We start from the raw sequence: 26,760 nt of genomic DNA, 5'->3' as shown, positions 1-26,760 counted from the left end.
GCAACGTTCAAGAACTTCTCGACAAGGAAGAGCGTTTGATCTTTAAATTGTCACTGGAGCGTGCGAAACTACTCAAGCGTACAAAGAGATCTTTAGGAACTGCAGTAATTCGTTACGGGCGAAATTTTCCGTTTAAAGAGTACTTTGATACTTTTGAACAGGTTGGATTGTTTTTAAAGTTGTTTCATATACCTTTTGTTTTATTTACTATAAATAGACCCATAATATTTTTTGGTTATCAAAACATAAATTATAACATAAAAGTTTATAAAATTTTTTAACCACACTTAGAATTATTATATAATGGTAATCTTTTTTTACAGACAAACTATTTAAAAACAATAATAAAATTTAAGAGTATCCTTTATGAAATTCCTATAACTGCATTTTAAGATTTAATTGGTTTTAAAACAAAAACAATTAAAGACAAAGTTGATAATATATATATACATTTTGCTACAGCTAAACTTTTTATAACTTTTTTAAAGACTGAAGAAAAGATTTAAGCTTAACCCATAAACATCAAAAACTATTTTTTTACAGATACAAAGAAAAATTGAAACAGCTATGAATGAAAATAGTGACCTACTAGAAGAGGAAATTTTAGGTTATTCCTATGAAAACAGAAAAATTAATGCAATTAAGGTAACTTAATAACTTAAATTTTTTATAAAATTTAAGTAAACTTTTGAAAAAAGGTGTGGGATAAAAAGAGTTTGTGAGTAATCAAATTGAAAACCATCATTTGTTTGAATAAAGTTAAAATAATTAACTACCTATATTGAAGTTTTTGTTGTTTAACTATGGTTGACGTATAAAGTTTATTTTTTCTTACTAACAAATAGAAAAAAAAATCAAAAGTTTATAAAGTTATTATATACATCATAATACAGGTAAAGTTCTAGAAATGAAGTTAGTCTAAAATTTAAACTTAAATAACTGCAATAATACACATGACATATTAAGCTGTGCGCTTTTATTTTCAAAAATAAAAGCGCACAGCTTAATATGTCATGTGTATTATTGCAGTTATTTAAGTTTAAATTTTAGACTAACTTCATTTTTAGAACTTTACCTGTATTATGATGTATTTAATAACTTTATAAACTTTTGATGTTGATAAGATATAAACACACGATCGATTGTCATAAGTGTTTTTAAAACTGCAGTAACAATTGAAACAATTCTTCAAAAGCTACATACCACTATATATAAGTTTACTAAGAATAAAACAGAACTTTAATTTTAGGTGAATTACAAAGAATCTAACAAGAAAATATTTGTTAATTGCGGACAACACGCAAGAGAATGGATTGGACCTGCCTCGTGTGTTGGAATAATAGAGAATGTTTGTTTATTTAAATAAAATATAAAATTAAAAAATGAAATTAAAATATAAATATAAATATATATTTTGGTAATATATGGTACATTTTCCTGCACTTCTTTCAGTTTTAATTGTTAATAAAAATTATATATTTTTTTCCTAAGTTTTACTATGTTTTTTTATTTTTTATCAAAATATTTATTTAGTAGAACTAAAAAAGGACATATTTTTTACATTTTTCTTGTTTTACAACACATATCAGTATAGTAAGTCAAGTCTTTAATAATAAGGCTAACTTTAATTTATATAATATAAGTAATATACAAAAATAATACTACTACTTTGTTTCAGCTTATTTGTTTAGCAAATTTACTTGCTACTAATGTGTACATTTTATTTTATAATTTACAGTTGGTAGAAGTCTACAGAGACGTTAACAACAAACTTCGTCAAACATTCAATCAAATTACCTTCATTGTTCTTCCGGTTATGAATCCGGATGGATACGTGTACAGCTGGACTACAGTTCTTATTTATTACTTATTTTCAACATCTTTTTATATAAAAAAATATTTCATTAAGTTTTAATGCAGATAGTTCAAAATTTTAGTAGTTAAGTCACATGTAACACACAATAAGCAAATATTTAATAACTGCTTAGAAATAGTGATTCTTTATTGCTTACTGTTTATGGTTTAATTTATTCAATTGAGATTTTAATTATATTATCTTATCTATATGTAAAACGAACTTTTTAACCAAATAATGTATCTATATTTAAAGCCCTAAAGACATTCTGAAAAATTATTTTTTAACCCCATAGTTTTTTTTAACAAATGCATTTGTTTACTTATAATATGATATAAGACTATTTTGGTAGAAGAATATTTTGAATTGCTAACTAAAACTATAGTTTTAAAAACATCAATCCTAAAAAATTAAACTATAATACAGGTTTTAATTATTAAAAAACTTAAAACTTATCAGTAGATAAAAGTTAAAATTAAGGGTTGAAAAGCCTTATGACATTATATGAACTAATTTCTCTAAAATCTTTACTAAAAAAACCTAAAACAATGTTGTAAACCTAAAGTTGAATAGTGCTAATAGTTTGTTTATACCAAAACTTACAACGAAAATAAAATAAGCTTTTTTTAAGTTAGAGTTATTCCTACAGATAAGTTCTTTAAGTGAAACACTGTTTATAAGACAACCTAAAAAAAAACAATCAACTAAAAAATTAGTAATAGTGTAATACTTATTTTATGAAGTTTAGATTTTTTTATACTTTTGAGCTCGTTAATCGGAACACTGTTTTTCAAACAAACTTTTCTAAAAACAAACTTGCAATATTTACTAATATGCGTTATGCGTTTATTATCATAATCTTTATTATTAATATTATTATTATTATTACTAGTATTATAATTATTACTATTTTTACTACTATTATTATTATCATTATTATTATTATTATTATTATTATTATTATTATTTATAAAACTTTTCATCAGGATCGCATGTGGAGGAAAACTAGGACTCATTCGGACACGAGAGTGGGGAGCTGCGTTGGAGCGGATCCCAACAGAAATTTTCCCACTGGGTGGCAGCTCAGTATGTAATAAATAGAATTAACACTAATCATAAGTTACATTGTAAAATAAATTACGTTTTTACATTTCCATTTTAAACTTTGGTGAGAGCCTAAGTAGTTGAAACTAAGTAGTAGCTCAGTTAGTTAAATAACAGCTTGCTACTTAATTAAGTGATAGGCTTGTTTGCATTTATGAATGTAAAGAAATTACACTGTTACATTTGTGAAAAACTTCAAATGAGTGAACAAAAAATCTTTTTTTGTTAATAACATTTCTTAGACTTGTTTTAGGTTCTCTGATTCTGTTATTTAAAATAAATATATTTATTATATTTATTGAGCGTGGTTAGTGGCGCAAAGCAAAATCTATTTTATGTAAACTTAAACATAACTATTTAAAGTAAAAAGCATTACGAGACAGTTTAATTAGCATAATAAATTTTGGTTAGAATTTTGTAATTTAATTGTACTTAGTCAAAAAAAAAATGTCTTACAGATGAAGAAGCCACTGCTAAAAAATGTGACTATCAAACATACAGGGGAGACAAACCACTTTCCGAAGTAAGCTTATATATCTTATAAAGTTTACTTAAGGTTTTAATTGTATTCTATTTAAATAGAATTTTAAAAAAATCTATAAACGGAAGATTTCATGCTAAGTTTATTTGATTTTAAAGATCTAGGCAGTAATTTTAAACATTTTTTAAACCAATTATGATTATAGTTTTTAATAAATCAAGGTAAGCTTACTTATCAATGCTTAGCTTATAAGTTTCATTTACAACAACTAAAACTCTAGTTTGTTTGCTAAATTTATAGAAAACCTTACAGTCTGTGTAACAAGAAAAAATTTCTCTAAAAACACAACATTATAAATAAAAAACAAATAACGATTTATATTAGAACTAAAATAAAAATAACTAAAATTTAAATTTGTTTGTTTTGCCTCTAAAAGCCGGTTCTTATATACAAACCTTATACTTACTAACAAGAGTTCTGCTAAATTGTTATTTATACAACTTTTCGATAAAACTCAATAGTAGTGCTAATATTTATCAGGACTGCACAAAGGCGTTGGCGGATTATTTTGAAAATTTGGACAACGTTTTGGCTTTTGTTGACTTCCACTCTTACGGGAAGCTCATTCTGACTCCGCTGTCTTATACCGATAATGTTACTGAGTTCGATAACATCACGGTGAGCTTGAAAATTACACTTAACTGGTTGAATTTTAACTTGTATGATATAAACATGCTTAAACATAAAAAAAAAAAAACAAAGATTTCACTTTGTTTTTAAATATTTGACACGAGCACGAGAAAGCGGTGATGTCATCTTTAGAACCACCAGTTCAGTGTTTTAATTTAAATAATAATGTGAACACTTAAAATACGTTTAAGTTTAAACCAATACTAAATAACTATTGCTTGTAAAATTATAATCTTATAGTGTTTTTCCTTCAAACAAAAATTGTTGCCAGGAATCAGCAGCAAACAACATGGCAATGATGATCGAATCAGAAGATGCAAACCACAAGTACAAAGTTGCGAAATCAGGAAAAGCGCTATGTGCGTTTATATATTAATTATTGTTAAAAAAAATTCATTCATTGTTAGTCAACTGATTTTCATTTAAAATTAAAGGGCATAAGTGCTAGCTTTTCTACTGACATTTAAAAAAAAAATTTGTACAGTGTTTTATTAGCGTTTAATGTAAAACAAAACGTATTCACTACAAGCGATTCAGAGTAAGTATAAGTAGATTAGAAATAAAGTTGTAGCATTATTAAGTACTTAATTTTAAACCCATTGAAAAACATCTCATTAGTTATAATACTCATCAGTAAAAACTCATTAATACTTTTATTAAATAATTTAAAAAAAAATACAAACAGACAAAGCATCGGGAACGACGGCGGATTATTTGTTCGTAGAGAAGAAAATAATCTGCAGTTTCGTCATCGAGCTCCCGGGCGCCCCTGGTGGCGGCGAAAACGGGTTTTATCTGTCCACTGAGTGAGTGTAAATTATAAAATAAAGTTTGAGTATTTTTACAGTGCCTCCTTGCTAATCCGCCCATGCTGGACAAGTTTTTTTTCTTAATTAGGATTGTTTATTGACCAAATAAGAAAAAGACATCGTTATGTTTTTATACAATATGCTTGATTTGTTTTATACTATGCATACAACAAAAAGCTAAATTGTCTGTTAATGTATTTTATAACTATTTTTTCAAAAAACAAAGCATTAAAACAGACAAAAAAAACTTTGAAATTTCAATTTAATTATTTCAAAACAAATCATACCGTAAACTTTTTTTTGATTTTTTGTTTCAGCTAAGTTAATTTAGTCTACTTCTCGGTTAAGTTCAGCCAGATTAGCGAGGGCCCAGAATAGTGTGGCCGGATAAGCAAGTGGTATACATAAAATTGTTTTCTATGTTTTTAGTTAGTTTTCTTTTATTGCAAATGTTATCTGTTTACAAAGTCAGTATATATTTGTGATTTAAGTTTTAAAATAAATTATATTCTAGTGAAAATTTAGAATAAGAATCTACTATTTACTTAAGTTTTTTATTTGTCCGCTAAAATAGTTTATTTAAGAATCACTTTCTTTTAAAATATATTGTACTTAAGTAAAGTATTTAGGTTTTCTTAACTTAAAAACTTCAATAAAATACAATACATTATTAAACATTTTCAAAATATCTCATATGTACTTATTGTAGTTTTTTTATTAGTTTATCTGATGGCAAATAACATCTAGTTTAATCTAAACGAACTTGGTCATTTAAATAACCATATTACATGATTTTTAGAGATAAAAAATAAAATGACTCTAAATGGTAAAAAGTATTACCTTTATTATGTAACAAACATTACAAATTATATTTTTAGCACTTTAACCATCTGTATATTTAAAATTGACAATATTTAAGTTTAACAAAATTAAGAAAGTAAAATTAAGAAGATTTGTCTTTATTTAAAAAGGCTCGTTATTTACAAAATACTTTATAATATTAAATTTAAGTAAAATTGACAGCAGTTTTAGTTGAATGCTCAAACTTAGTTTTATAACCAATATATTAAAATTATTTTCTATCAAAACTTACAAAGTTTTTTTCAAAATACAAGATTAGTTTAACAAGTTACATAATATCTTTTTTTAATTTTAAACATGGTAAGTTAAAAAAATCTCGGAAACCTTTTAAGAATTTCACTAATTTGTTAAAAAAATTGTACAAGTCTTCTACTTAGTTATCATTTTTGCTTTAATTTTATAGAGAGCTTATGTGTTTTTTAATTTTAGGGAGATTCCCAAAGCAAAGAAAGACGCTTGGTCGGCGGTAAAGTCACTTGCCATCGATATTGTGAATGGTGGATGTACAGCTAATTAAAATAATTTTTTAGTTTTTTAAGGTAACTTTGTCTAAACAATAAATATAAAACTTTATTGGCAGGAGTCGTATGTTATAAATAAAGTTAGTGAATGCAGCTAAATTTGACATTGTTTTTGTTGTTTAAACGAATCAAGTAAAACTAATAAAGTAAATTAAAAATGTAGATGAAAAGCTCTAAAATAATTAAAGAAATATTAAATAACTCAAACTTTTGTTAGCACTCATTTTAGTAAGTAAAAAAATCCGAGTAAATAATCTAAATTAATTTTTTTTTTGGAAACAATTTGTTTCCATCAATAAAATAGTTTAATCAAAAATACTTAAAACTAAACAAACTTAAATAAAGTACATGAAATACACGGTAAATCAAAACAGTTTTGAAAAGGATAGCTGTTTAGTTTTACTATTATTGCTTAAAACATAGACATGCTAATGTTAACAACATTATTGATATAAAATAGTTTTCAAAATTGCTACAAACAAAAATACGTTAACTTTGTTTGAAACCTTATTAAAACTTTAAAACAATCTTAGAACAATTTATAAAATTAGAAATAAAATAAAAATTGCAAATAAGAATAATTTCAAATGAGTTGTGGTACTTTTATCTAAATGTTCTTATTAATCAGAGCTAAGATTATCAAGATTTATTAGATTAAATTCTTTAAAACTTTTGCTTTTTTAAACTTATTTGCAAAGGCTAGCTAGACACTTAACGACTTTAGCTTAAAAACGTATTGAGTGTTTATAACATAAAAAAATGTAAAACTCAGCTTTAAACAAATGTTTAGTAAAGAAATTCATACACTTTGTCACGATATTAATAAATAGATTAAAGATTAATAAATAGTTGTCATATAACTTGTTACGTAAAGTATTTAAAAAAAAATTATAAATGCTTAAACTAATCAAAACTATTGCTTCAACTTGTTTGAAGTCTAAAATATAAGTAATTTGTATAAATAAATTTTTATTTCTCATAAAACTAAGATAAAGTATTAAATTAAATCTAAAAAGTTTACTTTGTTCTTTCAATGCTTGAATATCTTTCGATTGAATTTTAAACTGGACTAGAAAGAATATTTTTACTAATTGAACATTTAATTAAACATTATTTGACATTAAAATAAATTCTTTCAAACAGTATAAACAAGACTCAATATTTAGAACAAATTTGTTCTAAATATTGAGTCTTGTTTATACTGTTTGAAAGAATTTATTTTAATGTCAAATAATGTTTAATTAAATGTTCAATTATTAAATGTTAATTATTTGTGCAAATAAAACAATATTTTTACTGTTCCTATCATAAATTAATCTGTTTTTTTAGACAGGTTTTTCCCCCACAATACTTCTGTTGCTGCATAACAATCTTATTGATAAAGTAAATACAAAATGAAATAGTAATAATTTCTGACTTCTGAAATAATTATTTGCACTTAATTTAATAATTAAATTTTTAAATGACGTTGTAGTAACAAATTTGTGTTAAACCAAAATCTTGAACATTTAAGCTGGATATGTAGTATATTATTGTTAACACTACATAAGGTTTTAAAACTTTTAATATTGTTATGTTTTAAATACTTTTAACACTTTTAAATTCCTATTCTTGTAGTTAATAAACAGCTGATTATAAACCGTTAGTTATCAGCAATACTATAATGATATTGAAATTTTTACCTCAAATTTTAAGTGTTAATTAAAAAAATACTTGTTACTAACAAGGCTAAAATTACAGAATTTTAGCATCATCTCAATTTACAGTTTAAGTTGGCATTTAAACTTTATACTAGTGTTGTGTAACTGGCTATATATGTTCAAGTCCACATAAATGTAGAAAAAAAAAAAAAAGTTTAATGATTGTAAACTGAATGAAAATAGTTGAAATAACATGGTCAGTTTTTAATGCACTGTAACAATAGAGTTTTGACTCAGGCTAGTTTAACTTATCTAAAGTAGCAGATTGACTTTTGCTAACTTTGGATGTTTTCAAGATTTTTGAAAGTTAGGGCTAGATATTCTATTATATTATAATTAGTATCAGTTTGTTTAGCTCCAAGTGTTTTGATATTTTATGATTAACTTTTCTTCTACTGTCTACTTTTTTAAATTCAAGTTTTTGATTTTAATTTCAAAGTAAATTTACAAAATTAAGCTTAATAGAAATGATTATAACAAAAATATTTTTTATAATATTTTATAGACATAAAGTTTAAAGTATAGTTTTAAAGTTCTTCCCTTGTTGATTCTAAGATAGCACTAAATATTCATTTTGTATAAAGGTTGAACAACGGTCTGATCTTGCAACATTTATTTATTGATTCTTGTTTTAAAAGTAGTCATGAGGACCCCTATGTAAAATAATAAAGTAATCCAAATTACCAAGACTCTTCTTATTTAAAAGCTTTCAAAGTGTTCTTAAAATAGATTAAAAAATGATGCAATAAGTCAGGGTGGCCACTTAACCTGGAATCCTTAAAAAATCTAAAATTTGACAATTCAGGCTAAACAAACCTGGAATTTCAAACAAAAAACCACTAAAAAACCCGAATAAACCAGGGATTTAAAACAATTTTACATGTGAAATTGCATAATTTTTATTCGACACAATAAATATAAAATATTTTTTTTTCATCACCAAATTCTTTCTAAATACATTTTAAGCAGCTTAACAGTATCTACACTTTAGAGTACAGTGCTTATTCACTAATCCAGACTTCACTTGTCCAAACAGTTTCAATCGAGAAGAAAATTAAATTATTTTCTACATCAAGCACATATGTTTTTGAGTTTTAAAATATCTAGGCTTATATTAAAAACTATTGAAAGATTTATTAAAAGTTAGGGTAGGTGGAATTTAAAATGAACAAATTTACTTGCTTAACCTTCAAAAAACATACATTGTTGTAGAATGTAGATGGTTAATAAGTCTGATGTTTTTCTACCTTAAAAAAGTTATGAATAAAATAAACCTAACTTTAGACTTTACTATTTATCATTTTATCGTTTATGATTCATAATAAATTTTTGTTTTTACCATAACACTTTTATTATTTATAATTCATTGCATAATATTCATCAGTTATATTAATTACAAAATAAATATTTTTTTTACTAATTTGGACATGTTTACAGAAAAATCTTGCCCTTCATGTCTGTTTAAGTGAATAAGCACTGTACTACTTAACACAGTTTTTGACCTCAAACTTAACTTAAAACTAAAAATAGAACCAGAAAAGGTGTACTTTCAAAACCAGGAAGAAGTTTCTCAAAAACTAGTGGCCACCCTGAATAGGCTAATAAACTTTAAAGCCTGGATTTTTATTATTTTAGTAGAAGCACTACTTGTAAAAATTATTTTAATTCACAATAAAATATAGTATAACTAAATTTTAAATAATAATACTTAACTGAGTTTATACTGGAGATTGGTTTATTGAATTTAATATTTAACTATGATTTTTAAATTGATCATAAAAATCATAAAATAATAAGTATTGAAATTTTAAACTCATCTGTGTACTAAGGTGACTACTTTACCCAGAAGCGTGATAAAACTGAAGTTTGAACAAAAATTATGAAATTAAGACTGAAATTTTAAAGAACTTTGATTGTAAATCAAAAAGTTTCAGTTTAAGAAATAGTTTTTATTTTTAAATATCGAAAATTTCTCAGAATTTTATTTACTATAATACTTAATTGAGCACTACAGTATATTTTAAATAATTTTATACTTTTTAAAACATTTTACTTTAAATTTAAATGACTATCAAAATAAAAAAAGAAAACTAGTACTTATAAAAATTGGATAAAAATCAGTAAACCTTGGATATGTTTCTACAAGCCCAGTGGCCACCCTGGTATTATAAAGCTTTCTAAATTTGAGACTAATAATGAATATGTTATAATGTTATATTTTAATAATATACTTAAAATTAGTTAATGTCCAGGATAATATTTCATATAAAACTTTTTCAACTTCTTCAGTCCTAGAATAAAGTTAAAGTTTTAGACACTTAAATTTCAATTAAAAATGAAATTATCTGAGAGAAAAACTTTATGTTGCATGCTGTGTTCAGTAAACTTGCAGTATGCTTATGATATGCTCAAAGCTTCAATGCTTGTATACAACTTTTTGTTTATGGTGAGTTTTTTTTATTTAAACTATTTTTGAAGAAGTTAATAACATTATTTTTTCTTTTATATAAGTAAAAGTAAATAAAAAAAACAGTCTATTTTTTTCAGCTTAAGTTGTAAACTTTTCTGTTTATTTTTATGTATAATTTTATTCTTTTCAGTATATTTAAAAAAATACTTTTTGATAATGTATATTTTAAAAATATATAACTTTTTTTAAGTTGTTTTATTGGTTTTGAAATTAAGTATAAACAAAAAAGTAACTAAGTAAAGTTTTATAGGTTGTTAATAGAAATTTCATTTGTTTATAAAATTATTTTCTTATTTGCATACATAATTTTCATGACTACAAATAGTTAATGGTTATATAAACAAAAATCAAGTCGTAAAAAAACTACTTTATTGATGTATGCATCAAGCATTCCAAATGAGTATATAAATATTTTCAAAGTATGTAAAAGTTTTAATAAATATTGATTTTTAATTGAAGATTTGTACTAGCTTCTGTAAATTTAATATTGATAAACTCATGGTGCAAAAAAGTGGTAGTTTTAGTTGTCATATTATTAAAAGCAGATCTACTTAAAATTTAGCCTTAGAGTCTAACTAGAGAAAGTTTTAATTTTACTAAGTCTATGGGATATATGGTGCATCTGTTGCCCCAACCTTGCAGTTTTGCTTAGTCCATTTTTTTGTAGGTGGAAACCACAAAAATAGGCAGCATAAAAAAATTAGATTCCTAGCTTCCTATCTCAAACGTTTAGGAAATTTTTCTTGCCATTCTTTGAAAATTCTGTCGAAATAAAGTTAAATAGAATTAAAAAATAAATAAAAAATATTTTTTTTTCTGTAAAACTTTTATTTTTTATTAAAAAAAATATTTCAACAGAATTTTCTAAAGAAGGCATGAAACATTTCCTAACAGTTTGAGATAATTATCTCAAAAAATGTAGGAGAAAATAGATTATAGTGAATCGTTTTTTTTTTTATTTAAATATACTGATATAAAGCAAAGTTTTCAAAAGTAATTAGCTCCAACAGGCATAAAGCTAGGAAGCTAGTTTTTTTGAGCTGTCTATTTTTGTGATTTCCCGACTACAAAAAAAATGGACTAAGCAAAATTCTAAAATTTTATTTTTTTAGAGCCAACATATGCACCCTAATGGGGATATTAATACTAGTAATAACAATCACTTTCTTTCAGTTACACTTGTCTAACTAACAAATAGACCAAATGTTTTTTTACGTACTTAATAGTTTGTCTTTAAGTTTTTTCTCAAGTGTTTACCGCTCAGTTTAATATTTGTAGTTCATAAATCTAAGAAATATCTTTACAATTATTTTTAAGTAGTTTAAAATATTTATTAAAATTTAAAATACAGTCTCTAGTTTTAAGCTTCATAAACCTTTAATTTAGCTGTTGTGTTTAAAACTTCCAATAATCAAAGCATTAATTTATACTTTTTACACATAGTTTTATCAGAGTATTATAACACATTTTTAATTTAAGTTTTATTTTGTAAAGTCTTTTCTTGTTCTTTGCAATTTTAAGTTAAAGTATTGTTCACAGATGTTGAGTGTGTTCATCATAGGGTTGGGTTGTTACGCAGAATACATGAGATCGAACTTCACTGAGCAAGAGCACTTCCTTGTGACTCCTTCTATCTTCTTGCTGGTGATTGGGAGTATCATGCTTGTCTTTTCGTTCCCTGGTTTCATCGGAGCGCTGAGAGACAACACGTTCATGCTTAAAATTGTTAGTTGTTTACATTTTAATCAAAAACTTGTATGCTTAAAAACAACAGAAATATTAATAAGCTAGTTTAACACTTACTAATCTTATCAAAAAAAAATAATTCAAACCAGAGACCTCATACTATCTTGAAGGTTTCAAAATGAACTTATAATTGTTCAAACTTTAATTATGAAAAAAAAAAACTTGAATTACTACTATCTAATTTACCACTTTGTTTTAACATCTAGTTAATTAATAAATACTATATTTTAAAAATAAAACTGAAGTTAACAAAATAGATTTCATACAAATATAGCTAATGTTATATTAATTTTCAAATAAGTATGTTCTAATAGGTAAATTCATAATAGTAATAACCATTTTATGATGAATTTTTAAAACTTATAGTCTATATTCTAGGAGTGGGTAACTTTCCTAGTAAGCATATCAAACAAACATAAAAATTTAACTCAGCTGTTTTTGTTAAAAAACATAACTAAAAGAAATCAAATAAAAAATATTCTAAAATAAAATTTGCTTGGAATAACCTTTTAATAAGAATTTCTGTTTTCTAGAAACTATGTGGCAGGCAAGAGATTATCAACTACCCCTGATGTAGTCTTTTGTTACTTTAACTGATTTGTTAGCAGCTTTTTGCAGTTATTTGTATTAAAAAATTTTTAAAAAGCAAACTTTGACATTGTAATATAATCATGAAGTTAAAACAAATATTCAACAGATGACTTACAACCTAAAAACCAACTCTTGCTTAGAATATTCTACAAAGAAACTTTTTAGTTGTTTTCCAAATTTTATTTTTAAACTATGATAAGTTCCAGAAAGAGATTTATTATTTTGAAAGGCTGAATTTATTTGCTAGTCCCTTACTAAACATTATGTTATGTGGTGTTTCTGATAAATCATTTTTCACATCAAGTATTACTTTAGTTGTAAATATTGTTGCTATTTTTAAAACCTGTGTTTTAATGTTATTTCTACTGTTTTAAAGATAGTGAACTTTTTTTTTCACTACAAATTTAGTTATATATATTTTATTTCTTACAGTTTACAGTCAGTGTGACTCTGTGTGTCCTTCTGGAAATCAGTGGTGCCATCATAGCTTTCCTTGCAAAGCCTTATGTTAGTATTTAGTTTGTTTACTTAAAAAGTTTTAGATTAGTTTTGCAATGACTATTAATATATTACACCTTTATATTTTTTACTTTTGTTCTGTTTAATTGATAACTGAATATCATAACAGTATAATTTGATTAGTTAAATATAATATGATAAAATTTGGTTAGGATTAGTAATAATCAGAAACCTCATTTGTTCAAGCAAATGATATACACTGTTCTTGACAAAAATATAAAACATTTTTATTGTAAAAGTAAAAATACTTCAATGAAAACAAGATAAAACTTAAACTTTTTAAAATGTAACATTCTTAACCTTAATTTTGATTAACTGAAATTATTATTTTTTTATTTTAATAATAGGCAAGCATTACATAATAAAAATTTGTAAACTCGACTATCAAAAACTTTTTATTTCTACTGTAAACTTTTTGTCTATTAATAGTAGGTATGTATTAAAACAAAGCTATTTTATTTATCAGATTTGTGCAAACAGTAAAAGTAAATTTGATATAATTTTTTTAGGAATAAAGTAATATGTACATTAGTAAATCAGTTTTTAAAGTATTATCAGTAGTTTCAAATTTCTTTGACTAAGGCTATTAAGTTTATTTACTTAAGATATACTAAGACTTTTAGTTAATGAATCTTCATCATTAGCATGGCGATACATATTTTTGAGGGTTAGGTGTCAGAAATTCATGAAGGGACACTTTTACACAAAGGGTCACTTTTGTACGCGGGGTCACTTGTGCACTTTGTCACTTTTTTACGAGCAGCCACTTTTGCATGGCATCAATTTAGCACAGCATAATTTTTATTGTTTTTTTGTTTTTAACACTTTTTTACTGTTGCTGTTACCCCTAACCCTTATCCTTGGTCAATAAGCGGTTTCTTCTGCCGACTTGGTGAGCGTAAGTTGACAGTTGTAGTGGTGACTTCAACAAATGAAAAGTGCAAAAATGACGATTTGTGCAAAAATGACATCTGTATAAAATTAAAACCAGTGCAAAACTGTATACCGTGCAAAATTGGCGACCTGTGCAAAAGTGACGCCGTGCAAAATTGGCAACTTGTGCAAGACTGACCTGTCCTGATTTTTGAGATTAATTATATGATAAAAAAATATTTTGTTTATTTAATTTGCACAACAGGTATACATTTCTTTGTAAAACTAATTTAAGCTACAGTTTAATGGCTACATAACAAATAATACTTTAATTAGCCCGGAATAAAAATAATCTAAGCAACAATTATTAAACTTCCAATTTTAAAACTGTATAAACTTCTTAGTTTTGAACAGTATTTTGCTTAATTCAATAAAACACTACTATAGTTTTGCTAAAAAAGAGCATTTTATTTGTGATTACATTTAATAATTTGCAAAGTTAGTGTTAAGTATTTTGTTTTTAAATTATAACAGTGTTTGCAAACTATAATTCCATTTAATTTTCTTTTTCTGCGTGTAATTAAGATTTTATTTGATTTTTTTTTATATAGCAACATACTTAAAAATTGTTTTCAAGTTGATTAGTTAAATTTTAAACTTATTATTTTTTATTTTAGAATTAATAAATCTAATTTTCTTTTGAACTTGGCTTCAAAAAACTATATAATGATCAATATTTTTCAATTAGTTTAAAACTTAACTATTAGCAAGCTAGTTTATTTAATTAATTCTTGTTTAAGTTGTTGTAGTTATCATGTACTTACAACTTTATAATTTTTATTACAAAGAAGCAATGGATAGCAGATGTGACTTTAATTCAGTGATCAACAATTCTAAAAAAGTAATTTGCAAGGTTAGAAAATTTTCAATGTATAACTATTCTTAGATAATGTTTTATGATGTAATTAAAAACAAAAGTCAATAAAAATTAAACATGTAGTCAGTAATTTATATTTATAGTAGGATGATAGTTTCACTGAAAAAAATTAATTTTAAGTTGATAATTTTTTTTATATAAAAAAGGTTTTATTTTAATTTAGAACATTACATAAATAATATTTGTTTACGAAAGTATTGATTTTTAGGTACAAAGTCTAAAACTTCTACTCTAAAACTGACCTACATTAAGCTTAATATATACTTATATTCATAATTATCGCTTTTTATACGCTTTTTACATTTATGTTGCAGTCATGGGGTATCCAAATGTTAATTGCATTGTCCATTAATTTCGTTGGTATGAGTTTTAGCTACAATTTTTTATACTTTTTTGTTTTTATCATGAGGTATGCAATTTTAAATTGCACTGTTATTGTTAAATATTGGATATGATGTCCAGTTTGTAAGTTCATAACTTTTTTTTTTCAATTATTACATAATTTAAGTTTATACAGTATAATTTATTTCAAATTGTAATACTTTCATATTACTACTTTGAGGTTTGTTTTTTATTTCTAACTAAAAATTGCATCTTAAACACTGCGTTTTTTGGCTAAAAAGTCCAACCGGCAGTGCAAACTTATGCGGCAGGTTACTGTGTAAGCAGCAATATTTTTTTTCTTTTTAATTTTGATAAGTAAGTTTCATTTTCTTAAATACTTTTGATACTTAAGAGAACTTATCAGTAGTAAATAGCAAATATAATTAGTTTACTTGTCTCTAATTGACCCATATTTATAGCCCTCTACCAATGGTTGAACTTTTTTCTTGATGTTTAAAAATATTTAAAAAATAAATGCATCCGCTTTAAGAAAGTATCAAAGTTTGCAAAGTCTTTAAATTAGACAAATATTAACTATCCACACAGGCGAAGGAATTCACTAACAAGTTTATAACAAAAGGATTGGTAACTTATTATGACGACCTCGACCTCAAAAATTTTGTTGATTATGTTCAAGAAGAAGTAAGCTATGAGTTTAAAAATTAATTTATTTTGATTTTTTTTATATAACTGCGTCTAACTTTATCGTTACAAGTCAATAAAGTTAAGTTCCTTTTTAACTATAATTATATGAAAGAGTTTTTTTTTGAAATTTTGTATATTCAATCATTACCGACTAGTAACTACATAATAAGAAAATCAGGACACACAATTTAATAAACTGATATATATTAATGAGAATAGCTTGAAATATATCTCGTTTATTGACTTATTTTTCAGTATTTTCGTATATTTAATAACCGTTTTCAAAGTAGTCACTTAATTTGATCTTAATTTAAACTGAATCTAAATTAACTTTACATTAAATGCATCTATCCACAACTATAAACTTTAATGAAGGATGTTGATTAATATCATTTTAAAAACTTATTGTTATATTCTTACGGTATTTCTACTTACAAATCTTCTTAAAATTAATTTACTCTACGTACTTATTTGTACTAATTCATTATTAAGTAATAATTTACACCCTTTTAAACTGTCAAAAAATGTTCGAGAAGTACATATTTTGTAGTATTTTTAAAGTAAAATATATATAATTTTTTAGTTCCACTGATTTATAAAAAGCAAAAGTTTTATAAGATGTGTATATTTTTATAAAAAAACTTATTTGTATTGAGATTTAAAAAACTTTTAAAAACTCTAAAAGTGAAAATATATATTTTTTAATTTTAATGTTTAAATTTACTAACCGCCTTAGATACAATTTTACATTACGTACAATATATTTACAATATACACAAAATTTAGTATATATATACTCTGTATAAATTTTGAAATGAATAGCAAAAGTACACTAAAAAAAATTTGATGCGTAACTATGAAATTGTACAGAACGTAATTTTTACAAAAATTCTACTTAGTCAGAAATGTACATCTAAAATTGCAAAAATTCATACAAAAGACTACAAAATTTGATGTTTTAAAATTTATTGAACTTTAACAAAAGCTTTTTCATATGTCAGCAGCTGACCATTATAGCATTAAGCTATATGAAACATATGTACTGTTTATTTTGAACTTTACATTTTGCAATAAATTGTTAAAGCCCGTTTAGTGTGCTCAGTGTAAATTGACTAAGTTAATTTTTCTAATTTATAAGTGCTTTTTTTTAAAGCCTTTAAATTATTAAAGTAACTATGTTCTCTATTTTTGTTTTAAACATTGTAATGTGATAAAAAATATGGAGACTAAGTACTTTTAATAAAAAAAATTTATTGATACATAAATTAGTTATTCTACTATTGTTTGTTTTAAATACTTAATAGTTTTGTAAATAAAAAAAATAACTTTAACTAATTCTTGCTGTCTTTTTGAGTTGTATTCTGGCGATACTTGAATATTAAATAAATGCATTAAATGCATTAACCTAAAATTTAGAAACAATATATATAGTTAATTGTAATGTCCAAAATAAACAATACATATGTTTTACATAGCTTAATGCTATAATCTTCAGCTGTTTGAATTTCGAAATGATTGATATGATATTGATCAAAAAAAACATTATGACGTATTTATGAAACGCTGTATAAAACGCAATTAGTGCAAAAATTACACTGTGTTAGAAACAAAGAATCACTATTACCAAACTATAAATAAGTGACTACAAAGTATAAATTTTGTATTTTACTGAACTTTAAGAGAAGGTTTATCATTTGTTTATCATTTTGAAACTTAAACAGTTGAAGGTTTATAGCATTAAGGTAAATGGAACACATGTACTGTTTATTTTTAACATTTCATTTTACAACAAACTATTAATGCCCTTTAAGTGAACACAGTAAAAATAGACTCAGTTAATTTTTCTGTATAAATATATTTATATTGATTTATTAAGAGTCATAAGAGTAACATAAAAAGTTTTTCAATATTACGTTATGTAAAATCACGTAGTAGTATGTATACTTGCAGTATTTTAATTTTCTTTAGCATTATTTTGTTGATAAAATGAATTTAACACCACTTATGAGTTAATAATTATTTTATCATAGACTTTCAAATAAATAGAACATCCATTTAACGAAAATTCTACAAAAACTTTTTCACCAATCTAAAAATTTTATTTTACTTGTGATTGAGCTAGAACTACTTTATACTGGTCTCAAAGATTTTGATTTTTATAATCTGACCAAAAACCTACTAACTTGTAGTAAAAACAAAGAATTAAAATTTAGTTTCCGTTTTCTCAACTTTTTTTGTACATCAAAAACTAGTGTTATTTATAACAATTGTATTCGTATTGTTTAACTTAAATACTATTTTCCTCTTTCTCATAGATCTAGCGTTGATTATTAGGCTCACATCTACTGTGGAATTGTTTTAAATAACCTAGCAAACGTTTTGTTATTATTAGCATCTTTTAAACATTTTTAACTCATATTACATTGCGTGTTCAGCTTAAACACAATTTTCCTCGACAGTTCCAGTGTTGCGGGGGCATATACTTCAAGGACTGGGCGGTCAACCCTTACCACAACTGCACTTTCCCGGGTCCCACCGCTTGCGGCGTGCCATACACCTGCTGTATACGAACACCAGGTGGCAGCATAAACATCAACACCATGTGCGGGTACGGAACCATGGAGATGGAAGTTTACAATTAGTGTTATTTTATGGCAGGAGGCTAAAAAATTATTTTAGTTTAAAGTTTATTTACATAAAGTTTCCAAAATTTTTATTGATTTATTTTAAATTATGAGTTTTTTAGTTTTCTATCTTTTATATTTAAAAGTATATATCAGGGTTCGTGCGCGTCAGGCTAAGTCAGGCTAAATCAGTTTTTTTGAAATAAGTTGAAAAACTTCAGGCTAAATCAGTTTTTTTATTTTAAAGTTTGAGAATCTCAGTTTTTCTCAGTTCAAATGCTTGAAAATTTTTGATTAGAAAAAATCGAGAAATATATTTATGATCAAATTGAAATGTGAATATATTTCTAAACAAAGATTTAGGTATTAAAGACAAAATCAGTCAATATTTGTAAATATAAATGCTTAAGACTTTTTGTTGAATATCTAAAAAGGTTTTAAGAATCTTCATTATTTTGTTTTGAGTAGATTATATACGTCATAATTATGAAACTTCATAAAAAAATACAGTTTAACATTACAATTTAGTTCAACAACTTAGCTGTTTGTTTGAATTTGTTTACGTCAGCTATGTTTTTCAGAGCTTAGTTAGTTGCACTGTTTTAATTTCTAATTTAAAGGCACTATACCAAATACTTTTTAGATTAAAACTCTTAGCAGTTTATTTATTTGTTTTACTGTTAGTTTAAAGTTGTAAGAGATATTCACAACACTAAAACTTAGCTTTAAGATATAAGTACTAAGTTTTGTGGGATTACAAATTTTAGGTATAATTAATTTTTCTTTACAAGAACAAAACATTAAGGGTTTTTTTTTATTTAAGTGTAAACTTTTTAAATCCGATACGACGTCAACAATCACTGTATTTTTTTAGATTTTAGGATCTATAATTATGTATCACTTTAAGTATTAGTCAAAATACTATAATAAACATTTTTGCTTATTTTAATACTTAATACTCGTGTAAGCGTTCATTTTAAATTTTAATAAAACACGACAATGCACGGGGTATAAGGGGGTCAAATCACCATTTTTACAATTTGGCCTTATTTTATTGAGTTGTAATTAAGCTATGAGTTGCTTTTTGCAGATTTTTAATGCTCAAAATATTTTTGAGATAAAGCTGGTTCAAGTCAGAGACTACAATAGTAGTAATCAAGTAGTTACCAATACCTAAATTGACTTCTAAAGGGGATTTTCCTTACTTTGAAAAAATGTCAGGCTAAATTGTTCTCAGTCAGGCTAAATGAAAAAACTTTCGCGCACGAACCCTGATATATATATAACTATTTGTTAACAAAAAATAAAAAGATGTTAGAAGCAATTGGTTTTAAATAAGTAATAGAATTTAGTATCAAAAATCTTTAAAACTCTTATTTTCCACTTAATAAAAATTGTAACTGTATTAATACTTCAGATAGTAGAAGCAACAGAGTTGGTATACACGAAAGGTTGCATTGATGGGGTACTCGATTATTTGTGGACCAACTTGGACATTTTCGGCGCCATTTTAATCGGTGTTCTGCTGCCTCAAGTAAGTCAGAATAAATGTTTTTGTGCATTATGTTTTAAGAATTGTTATAAATTTTGTGAGCTTTGGAATTAAAACGTACTAAACTAGAGCAAAAACTAGTTCAAGTCTATCGTCAAGTTTAAGAGTTGAAAATTTTTTAAGTATTCTATGATCAAAATAAGTTTTTAAATACTTGTTATCATATAATACTTTTAAAAGTTTTTAGCGAAATTTAAAAGCCAGTAAAGTTTTGTTATGTCTTAAACAGTACTATCCCAAGACAAAAAATACCTTTTGTTGTTTATTAGTGTATTTGTTTTAATTTGAATGCTTATCAATTTAAAACAGTATTTTCTATGTTAAATTGTTTAGTTTTGTACTTAAGCAGAGAAAATTAAATAAAAAAAAAGTATTAATTTTTTTATTTTATTATGATTAATTCGAGAACCTTAAATATTCCATAACTTTAAACTATAATATTTGACAAAAAAATTAAATTAAAATGAATTTTATTTCAAATTTAACTTATTTTGTTAAGTTAATGTAATGTTTAAAAGGTATTTTCTAAATTATAAAACTAGTTCATTGGTACAGTTAAACTAAACACTTCATATTTATAAAATTTGCGCGCAAAATTATCATTTCAAAATTAAAAATTTTTTTCAAGAATTTATTTTTATCAAACAACAAGTACTTAAAATTATTAATGTTCAGTTTATTTCAGGTAACAGGAATATGGTTGTGTTTATCGTACAGACTCGTTTTACACGAAGTTATTGAATTTCTTCTTGAAGAAGAAGCGAGATTAAAGAGTGAACAGATTTATTTGCTAAACAGAGATGAAGTTATTGAATTGTGAGTTTTAAAAGTTACAGGGGTAATATTACTTATGAAGAAATAATGTTCACTTTAGTATGACTAATTTTACAACAGCTAGCGCTATTAATTTTCATGGTTTTAATTTTTTACTTTGTTTTGTTTCAATGTTATATACTGTATAATTTCTACATTATTATTGTATAAATTTGTAATTTTCGATGGTTTCAAACTTTTAGATATATTTTTTTCAATTTGTTTCAATGTGTTTTACTGTATAATTTGTACCTAATTATTAAATACATTCGTAGTTGTTGATATTTATGTGCCCAGCTATCTAGTCTATGCAAACGTTTTTTTTTTTTTAAATGTTTTATTCTGCTTGAATATAAATTTTACTTACCTTGAAAAAGTTTGTTTAATTTTTTAATTAATGATTAGTTTACAAAAATGGTTTACTAAGCTAATAAAATTATTAATTTTAGTTTATTAAAATGTTGTATAGCAGCTGGTTCTAAAAAACGTTCAACCAAGTTATTCACCTATGGAAATTTTTTTTACATAAATTGTGAATTTTAGAGAATGTGATTTTATTTTTTTTGCAAAGGTTTTACTTTAAAACTAATGATATAAAAAACATGCATAAAGAAAATTTTTACTTATTTAGTAATAAAAACTTCAAGTGTTTTGTTATATTTGAAAATTACTGTTTAGTTGAGTGACATATTTTAGACAAATGTATACTTTTTAATTAAAAAGACCTGATTTTAAAGTTTATGTTAATATATTATATTAAATTATTTAAAGCAAGTTTGACTTTATTTTTTAGTACTTGTTTTCGGTTAAAAATATGCCTTAACAGTTTTATTTATTTATATGAAATGTCAATTGATTGTAAGATAAAAAAAAAAGATTCTCCTTATTATTTAACGGTTTAGATTTAATAAAGATTTAGTAAATCCTTGGCAGAATACATACTTACGATTTGAAGTAAAACTTGCTTCCAGTTTTCACAATCTTTGTTAACACTTTTGTAATAAAATTCTACATAAAATTACTTTTTCTTAAAGCAACAAGATTTTAATTATAAGTCATACTTTTTATAATTGTTTAGAAAAATAGTTATGATTATTTTGTTACAATAGAAAAAGAAAATGACAACTTAAATGTATTGAATTCTTATTTGTAATAAAGTATATTTTTTATGTTTTTAACTTAGTTATTACACTCTTTAAAGTCGCTCAACTTTCCAAAAGTTATAAAAACTTTGCTTATATTACTTTTCAGCTATAATAATTTTTGAAAAGGACAAAATACTTTTTTTTATTCAGTACTGTAAAAGTATTATAATTATAATTACTCAGAATTCAACAAATACATATTATTATAAGTTTGTAAGAGAGTAACAAAACTTTAAAAAACAGTAAAAAGTATAATGATTTTAAAAATAATTACTAAACTGTTTAACACAAGGATTTTTTTACTGAGAAAAAATGTAACCTGTAGAAAATATATAAAATAAACTAAAAAAGTCTTTATAAGAGCTATTTTTCTTATTTAATATACTATTTTAAAATTAATGAGACTTTCTATTTTTACTAGTTAAATTTTAGTCAAAAAAGTCCAATACTATGATGAATATTAAAATAACGTGGTCTTAGGGAGTATTTAAGATTAGTTTTTTGAGAAATCTTATATGAAGGGGCCATAACTTTTTAAAGGGGACCTTATGAAAACAAAATAGAAAACCCTGATCTAGGGTTTAGAATTTTACGAAAATATCAGAGCTAAAAACTTATATTTTGCTTAAAAATTAAACTTCTTTACAGAAACTTGAACTACAACCTCTACAATAGAAAAATTTATTTACTGGCACCAAGTAATTATTTTTATATGGTTACAAAAGGAGACAACCTATTTTTTTCTTTTGTAAAATAGATGTGTTAAACTTATTCTGTTAAAGTAAAAATAATAACAATTTAAGTTTAAAAGATGTATTTAAATAATTTGAAAACTTACTATTGAGATGTCTTTAGAGACTTATTTTTTGTTGGAATAAAAATCATCTATTTAACACTTAGTATTTTGTCTGCTTTAACCCAATTTTAATCACAAAATAGTTCCTTCACAGTTTATAATAAAACATATTACATCTAACTAGTTATAAACAGAACTAAAACTGCTATAGTTTAAATTTTTTTAAATAAAGTTTTCCTATAGACTAAGTTAGAAGTAGTCAACGTACGACCCAGGGAGTAAAAATGACAGCTTACCAATATTTTCAAAATTTAACAGACGTCCGCACAGCGAAAAATAAAACTTCGACCCACGAATATGTAAATCCGGCCCGCTAACCAAAATTTTAATGTTATTACTGGTTTAAAGAAATGTATATCTTAAAAGCAAGAATTTGCTTTTGTTTACGCACTTGATGTTTAGCACGCCCTTTAAAAAATTTCTTAAGAATTTTACTTGTCGGAACTTAATTCGTAATTTAAACACAAACTGTATACTTCATTATTTAGTATGCAGGGAACTTCTTTACTTTATTTATTTACTATATACAGTTTTTATATACTTCAAGATCCAATAAAATATCTAAAATAAAAGTAATTATTTAAGCAATCAAAAATTAACAAAGACGTAAACATTTTCTAAACTTATCTTTAGAATGGTAAAATTGAAAAGATAGCACACAATTGATCGGCCTCTAATAAATAACGGATCAAATTTATAAGAAAAGATTGCTCGCGGACCGCAATATAAAGAGTTATATTTTATGGGCAAAAGTTAATTAGAACAATTGTAGTCGTCAATATAAAATACTATTTCAAACTAAAAATCTGTTTTAAACTGTAACAAATAAAAGAATAAAAATGAACAAAGCATCAGTAATTACTTACTGTTATATGAAGAGCATAGTTGTAATTAAAACAAATTTCCATCGTACTTTTTTCTTTATTGAACAAACATGTGTTTCTGTGTGCTAACAAATTATCACACTTCAAAGGTGCTTTGTAAAAAAAAATAAATACTGCAAGAAACACTTTTTTAAAGAGCTCTGTGGAAGTGTGTTAACTTGTTAATACACATAAACGTTTATGTGTTAATACACATAAACGTATGTTAGTTTAATAAAAAAAAGAACTATATATTTCTTTTTCATTACAGCGAACTCGCTTCTCTTAGATCTTGATTAACAAATGAATAGGTTAAAGTTTTGAATACTTAAGCTTAATTGTAAATAACTTTTAGTTAAGCATTTAAAAAAGTTTTCAAAAAACTATATTTTTAGCTAAAAAGTACATAACGAACCAAAATTTGCCGAGTACTGTGTTATATAACGTGTTTATATTAATTATATTTAAGGTAAACATTTTTATTTTTATTTTAACTTAATTTTTTAAGCTAAAATATCTGATACAGAACTTTAAACTTTTGAATAGTTTACCCTATTAGAAACACATTAATATTTATCATTGAGGTCGTAAAATACGTCCTTAATTGTAAAAGTTTCTTTTTTGTTACATTTTATATTTATACTTTTCAATAACTATGATATTCACCGAAAAATTAAGAATTTAAACCTTGAATTTTTTGAAAATAATATTTAAAGCTAACATTGGCTACCGTTTCAATTTTAAAACGTGAGTTTAAAAAGTATCTATACCGAACCTCAAAACGTTTTTTTTAATTAAGCTGATATACAACCATTAATTTTTTTTTTGTCATGTCTACGGCCTCCTGCAACAAGTTTACTCAAAAAAATACCATTAAAACAACATAAGACTTTTTTTTTTCTTTTTATCTGCAACTCCATAATATCTTGGTCAAGTTTCAAATTATGACCTCATGCCCCCTTCCCTTTTTGCCCCTTTGCTACTCTAGCCCCCTAAATATCTGTCAATGCTTACTTTGGGAAACTCTGCTTCATATAATTATAATTTTATAGCCGATTATAACGGTCAAATATTTATAGCAGGGGTCGGCAGCCTTGTATAGACCGCTGGACAATTTTTTCAGAAAAAGTAGCTCCCCGGGCCCAACTGCTTAAGATAAAAATTTATGCGGGCTGCAGTAATTTTAACTCACTATAGTAAAAAAATTACGAAAAACGTAACAAAAGATAATAAAAGAGAACTAATAAAGAGTATTTCCTAATTAAACAATCTAGTTGTTTTTCAATCTGTAAGTTTTTTACCACAAAAAAGTATGTTTTTTCTTAAAAAGTACCTCGCAGGCCGCATTTTTTTCCTTTGAAGGTCGCAGTTTACCAAGTTTTGATCAAAAAATAATCAAAAATGTATAGTTTTTGACTGCTGTAATACAACTATCCTATGTGTTTTATTCTTTCAAACACTAGATTAATATATTTTTGTTATCCTTATGATGTCGTTTTTTAGGACTTATAATCTAAAATGACTTATATACTAACAGCAGATTTTTCATTCTTGTATTTTATACTTCATAAATTAGCGATGATTCACAGTGTTTCAGTTTAACGACATGTTGTGTGACAATACCTTAAGTTATTTTTTGGAAAACTAGAAATTTTGAAATATAAAACTGTATCTAAAAAATTAAGTTTTCAAACAACTTGTCTTAAATTTTGACCCACGCTAAGCTGTCTTTACAAAAGCATTAAAATGACAAGCTATAAACAAGTATTTAATGTTTTGTTGTATAAATCTTTTAGTCATTTTTTAAGAGATTATAAAGAATTGTATTAATGTTTAGATAGTAAAATAGCAAAAACGCATTACGTAGATTCCTTTTTCTTACAATCTTGTAATGTTTTGCTTACTTTGTCAAAACCATTTGGCTTACGAATAACTTTTTTTATAAATAATAAACTACTTAACTATCAAGTACAAACTTTTAAAGTTAATTACAAAAGTATACTTTTTTTCTTACTAATGGATGTACAAAAGAACAACACTACTAAACAACAAAGCTCCAGAACACTAGGTATCGTAAAAAAGTACTACTATAATTTTGTATTACCAAAAAAGTACAAATTCAATTCTAAAGTTTATAAATGAACTTTCAATGCTTTGTGACATTTAGTATTAATGGCTAAAGTGTTTAAAATAAAAGAAAAGCAAATAAAATAAACAAAATGTTGATGAAAACGGGTGAATTTTTTGATGCACTTCCACCAGGAGGCTTCTCTCCGTTGATTTCCTACAATTTATTTTTATAAATAAATATTTTATTAAAAATCTTATTTTTCTACGATTACTTACAGTAACATCTTTATTAAATCATTTAAAATATAAAAAACTGGCTTAATAAACAACTTTTACTAAAAGACATAGTTCAGAATACTGTTATTACTTTATTTAAATACTTAATATTATGTTTTACTTTCTTCAAGTTTTGTTAATAAAGTTTGTACATGAGCTTAATTAACTAAGTTTTAAATAAAGTACACTTTGGCACTTAGAAAAATATTAAGATAGTTTCAAGCATATGGTTAAAAAGATAGATTTATCATGACAGTATTTTCTCAATATACATTGTACTTTATTTAAAAAAAGTAAAGAGCTATGTATAAATTTCGTACATTTTTTTTTAACTACAGTCTGATTAAATATTTGTACTTTTTGGAAGTTTTTTTT

At 24.7% G+C, this 26,760-nt stretch overlaps 2 protein-coding genes across 2 annotated transcripts; both read left to right on the top strand.

Moving 5' to 3' along the window:
- The first annotated feature begins 803 nt into the window (after positions 1-803).
- On the top strand, positions 804-6,317 carry LOC145843165 (carboxypeptidase O-like). The gene is made up of 9 exons (XM_082950627.1): positions 804-812; positions 1,250-1,348; positions 1,739-1,852; positions 2,842-2,941; positions 3,418-3,482; positions 3,981-4,118; positions 4,402-4,489; positions 4,816-4,936; positions 6,230-6,317. The coding sequence occupies exons 1-9, from the start codon at positions 804-806 to the stop codon at positions 6,315-6,317; spliced, it is 822 nt and encodes a 273-aa protein (XP_082806753.1).
- A 4,039-nt stretch (positions 6,318-10,356) lies between these two features.
- Positions 10,357-21,182, top strand: LOC145843164 (tetraspanin-15-like). Its single transcript, XM_082950626.1, has 6 exons — positions 10,357-10,467; positions 12,031-12,216; positions 16,088-16,183; positions 18,646-18,816; positions 20,228-20,344; positions 21,048-21,182. The coding sequence occupies exons 1-6, from the start codon at positions 10,357-10,359 to the stop codon at positions 21,180-21,182; spliced, it is 816 nt and encodes a 271-aa protein (XP_082806752.1).
- The last annotated feature ends 5,578 nt before the right edge of the window (positions 21,183-26,760 follow it).

Source organism: Thalia democratica, chromosome 8 (assembly GCF_965202585.1).
Source record: "Thalia democratica chromosome 8, ktThaDemo2.hap1.1, whole genome shotgun sequence".
Taxonomy (NCBI): domain Eukaryota; kingdom Metazoa; phylum Chordata; class Thaliacea; order Salpida; family Salpidae; genus Thalia; species Thalia democratica.
This window is presented reverse-complemented; position numbering and strand designations above follow the sequence as displayed.

Coding starts and splice junctions, on each gene's coding strand:
- LOC145843165 (XM_082950627.1), top strand. Junction 1,349..1,738: donor GTGTTGGAATAATAGAGAAT/GTTTGTTTATTT, acceptor TATAATTTACAG/TTGGTAGAAGTCTACAGAGA. Junction 1,853..2,841: donor ACGTGTACAGCTGGACTACA/GTTCTTATTTAT, acceptor ACTTTTCATCAG/GATCGCATGTGGAGGAAAAC.
- LOC145843164 (XM_082950626.1), top strand. CDS start 10,357: ATGAAATTATCTGAGAGAAAAACTTTATGTTGCATGCTGTGTTCAGTA. Junction 16,184..18,645: donor TTGATTATGTTCAAGAAGAA/GTAAGCTATGAG, acceptor TTTCCTCGACAG/TTCCAGTGTTGCGGGGGCAT. Junction 18,817..20,227: donor ACGGAACCATGGAGATGGAA/GTTTACAATTAG, acceptor TTAATACTTCAG/ATAGTAGAAGCAACAGAGTT.